The following is a 17,598-nucleotide window of genomic DNA, read 5'->3' as shown; positions in this document are numbered from 1 at the left end:
AGGAACACTCAGAAGCTGTTAGCTACTTCTCTCTCTCTCTCTAATAGAGCACGTGACTCCTGGTATTCCTTGGTGGTCTCCCATTCAATTACTACCAGGCTTAACCCAATTAGCTTCCCAGATCAGATGGGATCAGATGCAGAGTATTTAGACCTATGTTTAGCCCTGAGATAATACTAATTTTTAAAATAGCATCTGTTATTTACTAGGACATAAAGCACTTTGTCACAAACTGAACTTGGCAACTTTTATTGAAACGGCACATTTTACCTCAAGGAAAAGCAACATCATTGAAGAGTTGGGGGAAATAAGGATGAGAGAGACACAAAAATGCCTTCTGAGTGAGTAAGACTAAAGTAGAAGCAACAACTATTTAAGTATATCATATTCTCAGCATCACTCTACCCACATTCATGCATCCTGGAACCATTATATTTAATTCCACTCTAGAGTGATCAAGATTGTTCCCCTAACTAACTTGAAGTAATTCTACTCATCTCCTTGTTTACCCATTCACTTTTCCTCCAGTGTGATTAAGACTGTAACTCAAAGTAATGCTACTGAAGTAACACGACTTTAGCCATTCACTTCTCCGTGGCATGGAAGGGGAAAAAGTGAACTAGAGATAGGATTGACCTCTCTTAGGAAAAGCTAACAGAAAAGTTATCTTCATGAAATTCCTACAATTCTGGGAGTTAACAGTGCCAAAAAGTATTCATCCCCCCCAACAAATTCTACTAAAGCATCAAAAATTCAATACTCTCACTGAAACTCCAGAAAAAGGGGCGGATCCTCTCGCTAGAAATTATGGGCGAACTGAAACTATAAATGAATTCATCTGTGTCTGCATTGGAGAAGGCCACTCGGCCCTCTGAGCAGTCGAGGCACACGCGGATCTTCTCTGGTTTCTGGCTTAAAATCAGAACGGTATCATCATCTTCTTCTTGGAGCGCAAAAGCCATGAGCCAACGAGAGTATAGTGCATCTTTCCGACGCTTTCCCACCACCCAGACCCCATCCCAACAAGGACCAAGAGGATTATCGTCCCTAGACACAGATGCCCTGGCGATTCCAAGAGCCCATTCACGCCCCAATCCACACACCTTCACATCCCAATAATGCCTCCCTGAAGAGAAAACTTGACGGCCAAGAATACAGGGTGAAAATTTAAATCCTCTAGGACGTTCAAGCAATGGCACAATATATTTGATATAGCGCATCTTCTTCAGGTCTTGAGAAAGCCAGAGATGTGGATGGGCTGTGTCTTGATCCAGAATAACTTCCACTGCAGCACAGAAAAGAGATCAAGAGAAAGAAGACTGTAATTTGTATACACAGCTCTTCCCTATATAAGCACCAAACAATGAAGATTATGAGATGCGGGATGGGAGTGAAACCTGTCCTAATCCTGTCTGTGACAGAGATTGTGCAAAAGACATGCATATGTTTGCGCTGATCCTGTCATTAAACTGTCAGTGAAGTGGAATTGCATAAACATGTTCCTCCGTTAATACAAAATGAAAGCAAGGACTGGACAATTCCACTTCACTGCCAGGACAATGACGAAATCAGGGTGACGTCCAATACAAGTCTTTTGCACGAATGCAGTCAATTGCAGTTTAATGATGGGACATTGATAGGATAAGTGCGATATTGTATGAAGATCTTCTCACAACCATGCTATACAAACGGGAAAAGGATGGGACAAGGACGCTATGTTTTCTGTCAATTTACGGCTACCTCATGGGGTTTTCTAAGGCAAGGAATATTCAAGAGATGGTTTTGCCAGTTCCTTCCTGTAAAAATAGATCTTACAACACCTGGTATTCATGGATGGCTTCCCATCTAAGTACCAACCAGGGCTGACCCTGCTTAGCTTCCAAGATCAGATGGGATCTGGTGCCTTTAGGGTGTTGAGACCCATCAAACAATTCTGTTGTCAACTGCCTTTGAGTTGACCTTGACTTCTGGCAACCCTGTGAATGAACCATCCCAAGAGACCTTACCCTCTACAGCAATGGTCATCAAATGGTGGGGCAGGACCCCCAGAAGGGGACAAGGGTTGTCCTGAGGATGAAGTGGAGGAGGAGAACAGGGGAATAAAGCATTGCAAAGACAAAATGGAAAGGAATGCACTACCTTAACTTCATGCACTGGACAAAAAGTGGGATATGAACTCAACTATCAGATAAATTAATACGTTTGGTTTTCCTGACAGCTCTTCTCCATTTTATCTGATGCATGGGGAAGGTCTAAATCACACTTTTGTCTTCTGCTAGTTATTACAGGTTTCCATTTCAGACCTTACCTCTGTTGCCTTTTTGTTCCTCTGATAAGCTTGTTTTAAATCTCTTTCTTCCTCTTCCTTTCATTATTACAGCCATTTCATCTTAAATGAATAAGAATGATAATGAATGACAAAATGTGGGTCAATTGGGCAACTCAAAACTGATGCTGACCCTTAAGTTACATTCAGAGCCTGGTATCCTTTTAGGGACGCACACACACATATCTTACGCCTCTGCATGTCTTTTTTGGGGATGCTGTGGAGGATGGTATTTATTAATTCATTCCCTTCCTCCCCAGCACCCAAAGTCCCCCCTCCATGGACCTACCATACAGCTTCTGATCTCCAACATGGTTTTCCATGTCTTATGAGGTATGTGTAGGATCGGAGAAGCATTTGACTATGCCTCTGTAGCCAGATGGAAAATGATTACAAGAGCACTGAGACTTCTAGAGGGTCCTGGTGGATCTCTACCCAGCTCTAATCATTTTGCATCTGGCTATGGGACCACAACTGGATACTTCTCCATTCCTGCCTGTTCCACACTTCACAATTTGGCAGTAAGAAGGCAGTAAGCCAAAACTTAAATAGGTTAGCTTCTTTGGGCCAGACAGGTTTTAATTAAATATTAATTAATAAATTTTAATTATTATTAATATTAATTTTGTCATCCTCCTCCTCTGCCTGACCCTTTCCTCAAGAGAAAGCCAAGCAACAAAGGAGCATTGCAAGTGTTCACTCATCCTCCACCCAGACTTCTCTTTAGGAAAAAAACAACCAGTGGAGGAGCCTTGTACGGCAAGTATTTGCCCTGCCTCCTCCTCAGGAGAAAGCCGGATGGTGGAGGAGCCTTATTTGGCAAGCATTTGCCCATCCTCCTCCTCTACTGCCTGACCCTCTCCTCAGGAGAAGGCCAAGCAGTGGAGGAGCCATGAAATAATTCCACATCCTTTGGCGGGCCACATGCAGCCAGTTGTGCAGGCCTGATCTATCTGTTGATTTGCCATTCAAAAGCTGATTCAGTCTACTCTAGTTGGGACTAAACCAGGGGTGGAAACTACCCAAAGTGTGTGTGAGAGTGAAAAAGAGAGGGAAAGAGAATTTTTATCCGGCCACTATTTTATTCATGTTTTGGCCATTTAAAAAAGTTGCAGGGTCTCTGCAGGGATAATCAGTGAAACTGGTGTGTAAGTGGTTTTGAGATATTTTCTCTATGCAACTGGGTGTAATGTGTGATAGTGCTACTGTTATTATATAGTATGACGTTTTATTTGTATTTTAGCAGAACGAGGGAGGGTTAGGAGATTGGGATCATGTTACTACTGTTTTTAAATGTTATATTGGACTGTTGTTACCCGCCTAGATCCTCACAAGGGAAAGGGGGGATATAAATAAATATTTGATTATGATTATGATTTTCACTACTGAAAATGATCCTGAGATTTTTTTTTAAAATAGCAATATAAAACAGAATATATGAAAAAATAGAGCTGCGCTGCACACAGCCTGTAAGCCAGAGCCTTCCCATCTCTAAATAATCTAAAGAATAGGATTCAGTCTCTTGCAGGCAAAGGTAGATGAGGTGGGAGGAACAAAGAAGCAGTAAGTTTCCAAATTTCCCCATGAAAACAAAGTAGGAGCTGAATGGGGCAGAAGGGAATGCACCTGGTAGGTTGGGAGCAAATTCATACTACATTGGAGGAGTTAATATGGATTCCTACAGGGGACTGAAAGAAGCCACGATTGCTAATGCTTCAGCTGGCTTATGTTAAAAATCTGAAATGGTGTTTTGTTACTGGCTACAAACCTTGGGTCTTACAGCCTTTCACCTAAATACAGGCATAAGACTGGTTGTCAGTTTGGAGAAATATGCTTGAAAATGTAAAAGTGTGACTTGGAGAACATTCAGGACAACTCTGTCTCTGTGGTTTTGATACAGGAAGAACAATAAACAGATAAGACAGAGAGTTAGGCTTAGGGAACAAAAATCAGGCTGCTTTATCTATTTTTATATGACTTTTTTTTGCAGAATGCACATAATCAAGGGCCTTACTAAGGAGCTTATCGCTTGGCTTTTAAATTTGGCTTACCTCTATCTGGCAGTTAAGCTTTCTGGCAGTGAATTATAAATACCAGATGAAACTACAAATCCCACAAGATGGAACCGTGGAAATTATAAAGTGGCATTAGTGCTATCATTATACAGTGTGGATGCAACTATGGTTAGAACAAAGACCAGAAATACTTTCCACACAGTGGCAGAATTTTTGGGATGAGGCGAACAGGAAAAGTTGGAAAGTGGTTTGTGAGGTAAGAAATCTGATGTCACAGTTACTATTAGGAGCAGAGAGCCAGGAGAAGGCAATGAAACAACACAATTAAGAGAGAAATTCAGTTTCCAAGTGTTCACACCTACTAAATCTGCCCAAAACAGTCCCAAAAACTATTTTTCAGGGACAGACTGGTAAAGGACTTAGGCCAACTGAAACACAACTTGGGAAACTCTGAACTGAGTTACCTTTTAATACAGGCTCAGTCTCTCTTATCCAAAATGCTTGGGACCAGAAGTGTTTCAGATTGTGGAGTTTTCCAAATTTTGGAATATTTGGATACACACAATCAGATATCTTGGACATGCGACCCATGTGTAAACCGTACATTAATTTATGTTTTGGATACATCTTATACATGTAGCCTGAATTTAATTTTATGCATAATATTTTAAATAATTTTGTGCATGAAACAAAGTTTGTGTACACTGACCCATCAGAAAGCAAAGGTGTCACTATATCAGCCACCATGGGGATAATTTTGATTATGGAATACTTTGGATTTCAGAATTTCAGGTAAGGGAGACTCAACTTGTATCAAGAAAGAAAATTCAGTTCTCAGTTTCTCAAGTGGTGCTTTAGTTTGCCTAGTTTCTTCATCAGTCTATCCCCATATTTTTCCAAAAGGAGTTTGATAGAATATAGCTCACTGCAGGGTCCACTCCTGCATTTCCCATTCCTCATTCCTGTACATGAACCAAAAGCAATTCCTCTACTTGAAAACAACAATTTTGCAACAATGCATACCACTGAATGTCTTCAACACATTATCCAGGAAAATTTTCCGATCACAGAATGTCTGGATTCTTGTTTTCAGTTCTGTTGGAAAAGTCACTGGATTTTCTAGCTTTCTGTCATCAAACCTGAAGGGGGCAAGAAGAAAATCTGACTGTTCTTGAAGCCTATCTTTTAGATTTAAAAACCTAAGCCATATATAGAATATACAGCCATTTTTAAATAAAGCTCTTTATAAGTTTGGAGAAGATGCAAGGTTGACCCTGTTACTGGGTAAAGTGGGGCAGTCATCTGGAGGATGAGGTGTTCAGGGAAAGAGGTCTGCATCCCCAAAGCTCAGAACATGGAAGTTTCAACTTACAGAGTGACTCATAATGGGTTAAACATTATCACAAAGGCACAACAAACCTATATTTAAAAAGTAATGTAATGTAATGAGTAGGATGAACTGAGCTTTGGCATGTAATAAGTAACTATTTCAAGTTATTTTAAAAAAAATTTTTTTAATTCATGCCACCCTCATTTCATTCCTCTGACACACAATGAAAAGCTAACTAGTAGTACGAGTCACCAAACTGTAAATATGGTGTTGCCTACCATAATTTTGTTACTAAATTATCAGTTTTTTCTTCATTGTTTGTTTTTGTCCTCCACCACCACTATTCTTGTACTAATTCTTTTACGATCATAAGCCATTGTTTTAAACAATAAACAGCTCAAATGCTCGGCAGAGAGGTAGCATATGAAGGAAGCGAACATGCAAACACATACACACACATGCACATATCTTCCTACAGGACCTTGAAAACGACGTATTATGACTTTGGGACATATACCATATCAAGGATCAGAGAACACGAGGGGAGCAACATACCTTACGAGGCCCTTTCCAAAATCCTATGGGGGAAGAAAAAAATATTACTAAGGAGTTCAGCTTTGCTCTCTTTTAAAAGTACAGTCAGCCCTCCGTATTGATGGATTCTACATCCACGGATTCAGCCATCCATGACTTGAAAAAATTGCAAACCTCGATTTTGTCATTCAGACAATGGACACCATTTTACTATGCCATTATATACAACAGCACTTGAACATCCATGGAACTTGGTATCCTAGAGGTTTGTCTAACCACAAACTCTGCTAGAAACCTCCAGAAGGCAAACCTCTTTCTTTGCTTTTTGAAAATAGGCTGAAATAGCCTCTTTTTTTTTTTGGGGGGTGGGGGGGTGGGTGGAGAAAATGCAGCCTAAGAGGTGAGGAGAAATGGGCACTCTACACCTACCCACCCTTTGTTCATTCCAATCAGCTGCTTTCAAAATGAATCTGTTTTTTGGTACGTTCAGCTATTTAATAAAGAGTCCAGCACTCTTCCTAACCTGGGGCTGGAGGTGTGTCAACCAGTTGTAGATGGGGGGGGGGGGTCACACTCTCCCTAAAGACTGTTTGCAGTTTGGGGGTGCTCCTGGATCTGTCTCTCCAAATGACATCTTTGGTAGATGTGATGTTAACAGCTTTGCCTGATATGCCAACTGTGCCCCTTCCTAGAACCAGAAGACCTACAGAAGGTAGTGTGTGTACATGTAACCTCAAGGCTGGAGTTCTGCAACACGCTCTACCTTTGGGCTATCATCATCATCCAAAGCCTGGAAACTCCAGCTAGTTCAGAATATGGCAGCCAGACTGATTACATATACATCCAGGAATGATCACATTATACCCATCTTAAAATTACTCCACTGGCTGCCAATTAGTTTCCGGGCAAAGTACAAAGTGTTGGTTATTACTTACCTAGGTTATCTACAGGATCACCTTCTCATGTACAATGCACCCTGTACAATCAGGTCCTCTGGAAAATGTTTCCTCCAACCAGCCAGGTCTAGACTGGCAAGGGTTACCCAGAGGACCTTTTTGTCTGCTGGAGTGGCCTGCCAGAGACATGACAGCTGGAAATGCTCACTCGATTTAAAACAGCACTAAAGACACATCTCTTAATGCAGGCCCACCCAGTCCATTTTAAATCATGACTTTTTAATTTGTATATTCTAAAGAATGTTTTCTTGTGAATGCATTTTAAAGGTTTTAAAGTATTGTACTATAACTGTTGGTTTTATCCGTTCTTAATTGTGTTTTGTATTTTAACATGCTGTACTCTACCTTGATCCTTGAGGAGGGGTGAGAAATAAAAAATCTATTATTATATTATTATCTTGCCCAGTTGAGTAGGCTTTGTTGCTACTACATATTCACCTGCAAAAACTCCTTTTCACCCGTCAAACATCGTCCTTCCATCTCTATATAGGCCTCGTCAACATAGCGGATTTGACTCTGGGCTTTGGCCTCATAGCTCTTCTTACTGTCCACAATCATTTTCTCCAGTGCTACCAGGTCCGACATCCACATATACTCTTGATCCTCCAGAAGCTGGTGTAGCCTCTTGAACTCTGCCACTACTTTCTTCCTCATGACCTCCGTCTGCTTCTACAAAGAAATAGCAAAAACAGACAAATGGAAGGTCAACTTGAGGGACAACTAAATCAGGGATGAGCACCTGTGGCCCTCTGGTTATTTTTGGATATCTGCTCCCATCATCTCTCCCAGTGGCTGGTGCTGCCTGGAGTGTTAAGCAGGAAATAAATGGAGGGCTACAGTTGTTTACCCCTGATCTATTGACATTCCACTATCTGGGGAAAATAAAGTTTCCTCCCTTGGATTCCCCAGACACATACTGGTTCAGGATCCAGTGTTTGTTGTTGTTTTGTGCCTTTGTTTCCAATGTACTGTGACCCTAAGGCTTGGGGTTTTCTTGGTAAGTTTCTTCTGAGGGGAGTTGCCTTTGCCATCCTCTGAGGGTGAGAGAGTGTGACTTGCCCAAGGTCACCCAGTGAGTTTCATGGCAGAGCCGGGATTCAAACCCTGGTCTCCAGAGTCATAGTCCAATGATCAAACCACTACAGTAGTGCTCTGATTTGTAAGACAAGCCTGACTGTCCTATTCTTCCCTTCTCCTCTTGCATACGTGGCTACAAAGGCATCTTAGCTTATTAGAACAGTTTCCCTGCAATGTTTTGAACTGGAAAACTGTGGTTACTTTTTAATTCCAGCTCCCAATGTCAAAGCTGGTTGAAGGACTCTGTCCTATAAAAAGTAGTTTTCTAAGCTATAGGTCTTAACAAGCCAGAAGAAATTTCTCTCCAACTAGGTGGGCAGTAAGGAATTGTAAAGCTAAAGGAACAGTCACAGTATTTATTGGGCAAAAACATTAATCTGCATCTAGGGAGGTTGTTCATCCATCCTTTGAGGGCTCTAGCCATTCTTGCCCTCTCCACCTTCCAAAAACCTACGTTTGTTGTTGTGTGCCTTCAAGTCATTTCTGACTTAAGGCGTCCCTATAATAGGGTTTTCTTGGCAAGATTTCTTCAGAGGAGCTTCGCCATATCTTTCCCCTGAGGCTGAGAGCATGCGATTTGTCCAAGATCACCTAGTGGGTTTCATGGCCAAATGGGAAATCAAACCCTGGTCTTCAGAGTCATAGTCCAACACTCAAACCACTATATTATGCCACTCTGCAGGAGCGTTCAGTATCTCTTACCATAAAAGCCTGTGAGAATAGAATCATTTATCACTCCTCCCAAGAGCAAACACACATGGCAAATGCTGGTAGGAGAGTTAACAGAACAAACGGAGCTACAGAAATACAAAGCATCAGCATACAGAAAACCTGGAGCTTTGCAACAAGGCAATCAATCAGTCAATCAATCAAATCAAAGAAGGCATCCTTTCCAGCAAGCTAGTAAGAACTGAATATGCTCAGTACCCGCAGAATATAAAATGGTCACTGAAAAAAAGAGCACAATATGTAGAAAGGATGCCTGGAAATGTTCTGATTGCAAGGAATGGTTGACTGGAACCCGGAATGTAAGTGTTCCTATTATGCAAGTGTATATACTACAACCTTTTATTGCAGTTACAAATTGTAAACATGAATTTTGACAGTTAGGACTATGTAGCCAGGGTGCTTTTATTTTATTCAAATTTTTGCCAACTGAGTTTCAATGCCTTTGCCCCCCAGCTTTGTTCCTACCAGCCACTCTTGTGGTTTGCCTTCAGCATTTGAATTGCAGTTCAAGTAAAAATCTCGTCTCATCATCATCACTCGGTTCAAATAGCCTTTCATTTGATTCTGAGGAAAGAAATCATGGTTAATCAGGGACCAGAAAGCAAGCACACACTATAAAGTCCAGCAACATACATGTCTGAAAGGAGGGTCTGATGTTCTCCTTAATCTTCTCTGCTCATCAGCAAACTCCTCTAGCCCACTCCAGTCACAGATGCTGGAGAAACATCAGGAACACACTCTTCTGGAACATGGCCACATAGCCCGAAAAACCCACAAAAAACTCCTCTAGAAAGTTTATCCACTCTGCAGGCCTACTCTTGCTGAACAGTAGGCAAGCAGGAGGAGGAAGCAAAAACAGCACCATGGAAAGAAGAGGGCAACTGACATAAAAATGAGTAGAGTACAATAACATCCAAAATCCACAAACAGTGATACCTTTATTCAGTCAACCTAAATGCAGAAATATGCAATGCAAGCTTTCAAAGCACCACTGGCTTCTTCATCAGGCAAGAGGTGTGAAAAAACATACAGGAGGAAAAAAAAATAACAGCTGACCCTTCATAGCCATGGATTCTTTATCCATGGATTCAACCATCCATGGCATTAAAATATTTAAAAAAAAACATATACATTCCAAAAAAGCAAACCTTAATTTTGCCATTTTATATAAGGGACACCATTTTACTATGCCACTGTATTTAGTGGGAGTTAAGCATCCATGGATTTTGGTATCCATAGGGGGTCCTAGAAACAAACTCCAGCGAATACCAAGGATCTGCTGTATAAAATGACAATGTTAGTCACAGACCTGCATTTTCTCAAGTTATTTTATGGGGGAACATCTATATGTAAGCAGGACTCCTTTCTTCTGGCCATGTGGCACTGGGAACAAAGCATTCCAAAGTCCAGGAGATAAAATCGGAATCCCATTAGCAATACAAAAAGGTTCTTATTCTGAGATTCAAGATGTCTTCTTCATTCTCAGTGCCACGTGGTCAGAAGGAAGATATCCCCCCACAAAATTACTTGAGAAAATTCAGGTCTGAGACTAACATCATCATTTAATTAATTTTTTTCTGAATGATTTTTAATGTACTTTTGCCTGATGAAGAAGCCAGTGAAGCTTCAAAAGCTTGCATCATATATTTTGTGCATTTTGGTTGGCCAAATAAAAATATCACCATTTTGTGGATTTTGGATGTTATTGTACTTTGCTATATGGCCAACACGGCTACCTCCAAAAAAATAAGTATAGATTTATTAAGAAGCATGTGGTGACGGCGAGAGGAAAATAAAGTTCAGCAAATTCTGCCTGAAATAGAGAACCAAATTCCAAAATACATTGCAGAAATAATCTAGTTTGAGACCACTTGACTGCCTGGGTAAGTGCTAGGAATCCTGGGAACTGTAGTTTATTGTGGCACCAGAGCTCTGACAAAGAAGGCTAAATGTGTCACAAAACTACAGTTCACAGAGTTCCCTAGTACTGAGCAAAGGCAGTTAAAGCAGTCTCAAACTGGAGTATTTCTGCAGTGTGTTTGGATCATCTGAGTCTAGTACCCATGTCTGTGCTTCACGCCCAAGAAATCTTCCTATGTTTTAATACTGAACTGCCTGGGAATTTTTCACTGCAAATAATGTAACAGTTTATGAAGAGAGATGACCTACGTTTCCCAGAGCCTGGAAAATGGCTTGGACACTAGCTCCCAGAATCCCCAGCCAGCACTGACCACGTTGGCTAGAGATTCTAGAAAGTGTGGTCTGAAAAGTCACTCTTCCAAACTCCTTAGGTACTCCACATTTGCTGGGGTTAGGGGTGAAAGACCCCTGTGAAAGTGTAATGTGCAAATAGTGTTTTCTCTAGGGTCTTCTAAGTTCTCCAGTGCAACTCTATGGTCAACATTTGCCATAAGTCGATCATAGAATCATGTTGGAAGACCTACAAATGCCTAGAGAAGTTTTTTTCTAGGAACTTCTAAGGTCTCCCGCGCAAGTCTATGGTCAACATCTGCCATAATACAGAAAACACGCAGGGGCAGCTGTGTTGGCCATTGAACAAATCCAAACAAAAATCCATCAGTGATACCTTTATTGGCCAACTGAAATGCACAATATAATTGTTTCAAGTTTTCAAAGCTCCATGGGCTTCTTCATCAGGCAAAAAGTTACAAATCAAACAGGAGGAGAAAAAAATGGAGTAGTTAGTCAGATGCCTGCATTTTGTTTCAGTCCTTAGTAAAGACTGTATGCTCCCTGCTGCCACATGGTCAGAAGGAGGAGGAACCCTCCTGCAAAAGATATCCTCCACATCATAACCTCTTTACTAAGGACTGAAACAACATGCAGGCATCCGACTAACATCTCCAATTGTTCTTTTTCCTCCCGTTTGGTTTGTAACATCTTGCCTGATGAAGAAGCCCATGGAGCTTTGAAAGCTTGCAACAAGTATATTGTTCATTTCAGCTGGTCAATAAAAGTACCACTGACAGATGTTTGTTTGGATCTGCCAGAGGCTGATCACAGATTCATGCTGGAGGGCCTACAAATGCCTAGAAAAGTGTTTTCTCTAGGAACTTCTAGGTTCTCTAGCACAATTCTATGGTCAACTTCTGGCAGAGTTGCACTGGAGAACCTAGATTCCTAGAGAGAACATATTAAGCAAAAGCACAAATATTCAAATCCGCAAAGGTCAAAGCCAGAAATATGGAGGGCCAACTGTAACATGGTTTCTGTAAAAGCAGGCTGACTGTGCCAAACGTGAGCTCCACTTGCAGCCATTTTGTGACTGGCTCTGTCTCAGTAGGCCTATTTTTGGTATTGGTGAGCCCGCTGAAGGTAGCCCAGAGAGGAGGATATTTCATAACCTTCTCCTGTATCAGATTTGCTTCTTAAATAAGATTTTTTAATTAAAAAATATATTCAGAATCAAGTTTCTGGAAAGCAAATAAAGTGTTAGAGAATGTGTGCTTCCCTGGGCAAGTCAGACTCTCCCAGCTTCTAAAACATATGAAAGCCTGTAAGCATATTTGTTGTTGCGGTGTGCCCTGGCTTCGTTTCTGACTTATGGCGACCCAAAAGCAAAACTATCATGGGGCTTTCTTGGCCAGATTTGTTCAGAGGGGGTTTGCCATGGCCTTCCCCTGAGGCTGAGAGTGTGTGACTTGCCCAAGGTCATCCACTCAGTCTCATGGCCAAATGGAGATTCAAACTCTGGTCTCCAGAGTCAGAATTCAACACTCAAACATGAGGCTGAGAGCATGTACCAAGTGCCATTCTAATGTTAGCCAGAAATGAGTTTGAGTATAGAAATATGTATTAGGAGTTTATCACACGAAAGAGATTGGGAGTTTGTCCTGTGAATATCATGGAAAAATTGTGTAATTACCTGAAACAATTTCACATAACATCGCACAAAACCCACCATTAAAGTGGTCACAAAGACGCATTAAGACGTATCTTTTTACTTTTGGGATTCCAGCAACAATGCATTTCCGACTGCACTTTATTTGCGCAATATCATGTGATAATCATTCATGCAATTACTCACCATTTTCCCTTTATTTACAGGATGCTTTAAAAGCGCTTTAATCTCTCTTTAATGCCAAAATTAGCCCCAGTATGATAAGCTCGTATGTCAGGAATGAGAGACGGTTAAGAGGTGATATGATAACTCTGTTTAAACATTTGAAAGGGTGTCACATTGAGGACGGAGCAAGCTTGTTTTCTGCTGCTCCAAAGAATAGGACACAGAGCAATGGATGCAAGCTGCAGGAAAAGAGATTCCAGCTCAACTTTAGGGGGAACCTCCTGACAGTAAGGGCTGTTGGACAGTGGAGCACACTCCCTCAGAGTGTAGAGTCACCTTCCTTGGAGGTTTTTAAGCAGAGGCTGGATGGCCATCTGTCGAGGATACTTTGATTGTGAGTTCCTGCATGGCAAGGGGTTGGATTGGAAGCCCTTGTAGTCTCTTCCAACTCTGTGCTTCTACCTGGAATCCCAAGAATGGGTTTCAGCTGGCTTGAGGCCACCATGTCACCTTTCCAAGCCCAACCCATAACCAGAATATTCCTACCTTATACTTGTTGCGATCTGTCACTTTGTGACTCCGGTGCATCTCTGACTCCCTGCACAGCTCACAAATGGCAGCCTGGTCATCTTTGCAGTAGTAGTTTAGGATCTTCTGGTGTGTCTCACAAATGCCCTTTTCCTCAACCTCTTCTTTGGCATGCTCCACCGCTTGCTTAGTTTCTTCCACCAAACGGGCCAGTGGCTCGTTGGGTTTGAAGGTCCTCTTCGAAATCAGATATTCGCACCGAACGCAGGCGACCGCTTTGGGCATCTCTTCCCAGGAAGACAGGAGGCAGGCCTTGCAGAAACTGTGCCCGCACTCCAGACTCACCGGATCCGTAAAATACTGGACACAGATTGGACAAAGCGCTTCGCACCAAAGCCACTCCCTGGGACGTTTGGCAGCCATCGCACTTCCTTCGGTGGACTCCATTTCTAATGTCTTGTCTTGTCTCCTTCCTTGATTCTTACAAGCCACCTATTGGCTTTCTTGTCACAATGAGAATGGAGTTTAAAACCAGACACCAACCCTTAGGGAGAGAAATGTGAGCAGGTGATTTGGATCATGTAAAAGCAGGATCACAGGTCCATTAAAAACTGGGGTAGGATTCATGTGGTCCTCTAGGATGCATCTACACTGTAGAAATAATCCAGTTTGACACCACCTGAACTCCTATAGCTGGATCCTACTGAAACTGGGATTTTTGGCAGAGAAGGTTAAAAGACCTTGTAGAACTACAAGGACTCAGTAGGATGGAGCTGCAGCATTTAAAGTGGTTTCAAACTCCATTATTTCTACAGTGTAGATGCTCCCTTACTTAATGGGTTGGAATTCAAATGCTAGTCCTCACCTCACTCCTCCATCCCTAAAAAGGTTTGGTTTTGAGAAAGCACATATAGCGATGATGATGATGATGATGTGGATATCATATTATGGATATTGAAGACTGAACCAAATTTCCTTTCTGTTTTCAGGTTAGAAGCAACAAAAACATTTGATAGTCGTTGAGGAATGAACAGATTTAAGTGTTAATATTTTCAGGCTTGGGAAGTTGTAAGTCAATATGCAGTTGTGTTTTGGGAGTTTAGTTTTTTTTAGTTTTGTATAAGGGCAGGATATATAGGAGCAGGGGAGGTTGGGGGTAAAATAGTTTAGTTGTTAATGCACTTTAGTTTTAGCATAAGTATAGTTTAGGATGGTATTCTGTGCTATTTGTGAAATGTGTTATTTGTGTGTAATTCAGTTGTTTTTTGGGTAAAGTATGTTTTATGTTTCAAAACCTAATACAATTATTTCAAACAACAACAATTACACAGCATGTGAAAACACACATCAGTTTAAAAGATATACACATATGAGATATACACAAGAGAACAGTCCACATTTCACTTTTGTGTGAGGGAGAGGTGTTTTAGATTCAAACCACACTGCAGAAATAATCCAGTTTGAAACTGGTTTAACTGCCCTGGCTCAGTGCTAGGGAACCCTGGGAATTGTAGCTTATTGTGGCACTATAGCTCTCTGACTTAACTTTCCTATGTTTTTAATGTTCATTTTACACTGTTTTTTTTAACTGTAAAGTTTTAAAAGTGTTTTTATCCTGCCAAGTCCCTTTTTTGAGATAAAGGCAGCATAAATAAATGAAATAAATAAGTAAACAAATAAGTTTGGGCCTTAGTTATGTTTTTAACTTTTGTATGCTTTTAATGTTCATTTTGTACTGTTTTCACTGGATTATTTTAATTGGATTTTTTTTCCTTAGCTGTAAAGTTTTTAAAGTGTTTTTATGTAGCAAGCTCCTTTTTTGGGAGAAAGGTGGCATTAAAAATGAAATAAAGTAAAGAAATAACTTAAACATTCACAATTTTAAAAAACCACTTGGATAATAAGCCTGGAAGAGAACTATTTCTTGACAAAATCCCTATTAATGGTCCTGCTGGAATTGGGTTTCCCCCCCCAGACCCAGACCTTTCCCAGCTCTGAATCAGACCCAATACAGCTTGCAACTAACCTGGAAGAGAGAAGAAGAGAAGAACAAAAAGTTCTGGAAACCAGCAAAGAAAAGGAGTAACAGACAAAGCACTATTGGAGGAACTGGGCAAGGAAACATGTGTATCAAATCTCCACCAAAGCATTGGGATCCAGCCATCCAAGTGAAGCTAGCAAAGAAAGTTAAAGAAAGAGGAGCTACTTACCAGGAGGACCCAGAATAAGCCTGGGATGCTTCCAGCCTCCTCCTTCTGCACATCTGGGCAAGCAAATGCCTAATGTAAATACAAAGGGGAACTGGATTCCCCCTGGGAGCCAATCACCTGCCCTCTTTCTCAAGATCTCCCTTCCCATTGGTGGAAACCAAAAGGCAGAGAATTTGAAAAGATTCCCCTTTTGAACCATTTACTTTTTGAAAAGCATGGGAAGAAGATTCAGGGAGAAAAGAGGAGCTGCCCCAAGAAAAGCTCAAATGGCTTCAGGATCAATGCTTGCTTCTTAGTCAGGCTCAATAAAAGAAAAAAAGAAAAAATATATGGAGGACTTTTTGGAATTGTTCCTGGGCAGAAGCCTGGAATGGAGGACAGGCTCTGGAAAAAGGAGGACTTCTGGTAACACACACACACACACACACACACACACACACACACACGTTTAACCTGTTCTGAGAAAAATGGAGGACATCACAAAATCTGGTTTTTGTACTTTGGAGAAGTGCCACCAGTCTTTGTCAGAGAAGGTTCAAAGACCTTGTGTACAAGGGCTCCATAGGATGGAGCTGCAGCACTTAAAGTGGTGCCAAACTGCATTATTTCTATAGTGTAGATGCTCTCTTATTTAATAGGTTGGAATTCTAACGCTAGTCCCCACCTTGCACCATCATCCCTAAAAAGGTTTGGTTTTGAGATAGCACATATAGCAGTCATGATAATAATAATAATAATATCTTACCTACCTTTCCCCATGAATTGATGCAGGGAACGACAGCAATTACCAAATTCTGATCCATGATACAATATTGTGGAGAATAAACAAACACTCCTAATTTGTTGTGATCTGCACATTTGAAAAGCATGCCTTCTATTCCTTCATCCAAGTCATTGCTAAAGATGTTGAACAGCACTGGGCCCGGGACAAAACCCTATGGTACCCCATTAGTCACTTCTTTCCAGGATGAAGAAGAGCCACTGTTGAGCAGTGAGCACCCTTTGAGTTTGGCTGGTCAACCAATTACAAATCCATGTAACAGTTGCCTTGTCTAGCCCACATTTTACAAGCTTGCTTGCAAGAAAGTCATGGGGAACCTTGTCAAAGGCCTTACTGAAATCAAGATCTACCATGCTGGTAATTATATATATATATATATATATATATATATATATAGAGAGAGAGAGAGAGAGAGAGAGAGAGAGAGAGATCAGATTAGTCTGGCATGACTTGTTTCTCTGAAACCCATGTTGACTTTTTGTGATTATGGCATTCCCTTCTAAATGTTCACAGACTCTCTGTTTAATGACCTGCCTTTTCTCTGTTCAGTTAGCATTTTGCCATCTTCTCTGCACAGTGGCCCTACCATTTCCTTCTTCTTCCTTTTGTTACAAACATACCCCAAAAAGTCCCTTTCGTTGTTCTTAACCTCTATAGCAAGCATGAGTTCATTTTGTACTTTAGCTTTTCTGACTTTAACATTTGGACACCAAATGCATCTGAGGAAGCAGATGTATGTCGATGACAGTTCATGATGCCAACTTCTTTCTTTCATTTATTCTCAAAGGTGGTATAAGATCTCTCTACATACTGATTCAACAGACTAACATGGTTATATCTTTGAACATCAGATTAAGCAATCCAATTTATAAATTAGAGTCAGAGCGGCATAGTGGTTTGAATGTTGGACCACAATTCTGATGACCAGGGTTCAATTCCCCACTCATCCATGAAACCTACTTGGTGACCTCAGGCAAGTGACATGTTCTCAGCCTCAGAGGAAGGCAATGGCAAACCCTCTCTGAACCAATCATGCCAAGAAACCCCTGTGATAGCTTTGTCTTAGAGTAGCCATGAGTCAGAAA

At 41.1% G+C, this 17,598-nt stretch overlaps 1 protein-coding gene across 1 annotated transcript; it reads right to left on the bottom strand.

The window, feature by feature from the left end:
* Nucleotides 1–265: 265 nt before the first annotated feature.
* LOC149320865 (zinc finger protein RFP-like) lies at nucleotides 266–13,945 on the bottom strand. The gene is made up of 7 exons (XM_089519746.1): nucleotides 13,541–13,945; nucleotides 9,433–9,531; nucleotides 7,600–7,830; nucleotides 6,227–6,249; nucleotides 5,365–5,480; nucleotides 2,309–2,365; nucleotides 266–1,285 (listed from the first exon to the last, which is right to left on the bottom strand). The coding sequence occupies exons 1-7, from the start codon at nucleotides 13,943–13,945 to the stop codon at nucleotides 738–740; spliced, it is 1,479 nt and encodes a 492-aa protein (XP_089375872.1). The 3' UTR covers nucleotides 266–737.
* Nucleotides 13,946–17,598: the final 3,653 nt, after the last annotated feature.

This window comes from Sceloporus occidentalis, unplaced genomic scaffold, assembly GCF_023333645.1.
Source record: "Sceloporus occidentalis isolate IW3139 unplaced genomic scaffold, rSceOcc1.0.p SCAF_1, whole genome shotgun sequence".
NCBI lineage: Eukaryota > Metazoa > Chordata > Lepidosauria > Squamata > Phrynosomatidae > Sceloporus > Sceloporus occidentalis.
This window is presented reverse-complemented; position numbering and strand designations above follow the sequence as displayed.

Excerpts from the sequence above, each read along its gene's own strand:
- LOC149320865 (XM_089519746.1), bottom strand. The coding sequence starts at position 13,945 with ATGGCTGCCAAACGTCCCAGGGAGTGGCTTTGGTGCGAAGCGCTTTGT. Across the intron at positions 7,831-9,432 it reads GCAAACCACAAGAGTGGCTG|AAGCAGACGGAGGTCATGAG; the intron begins GTAGGAACAAAG and ends ATTTCTTTGTAG. Across the intron at positions 1,286-2,308 it reads GGAACAAAAAGGCAACAGAG|TGGAAGTTATTCTGGATCAA; the intron begins GTAAGGTCTGAA and ends TCTGTGCTGCAG.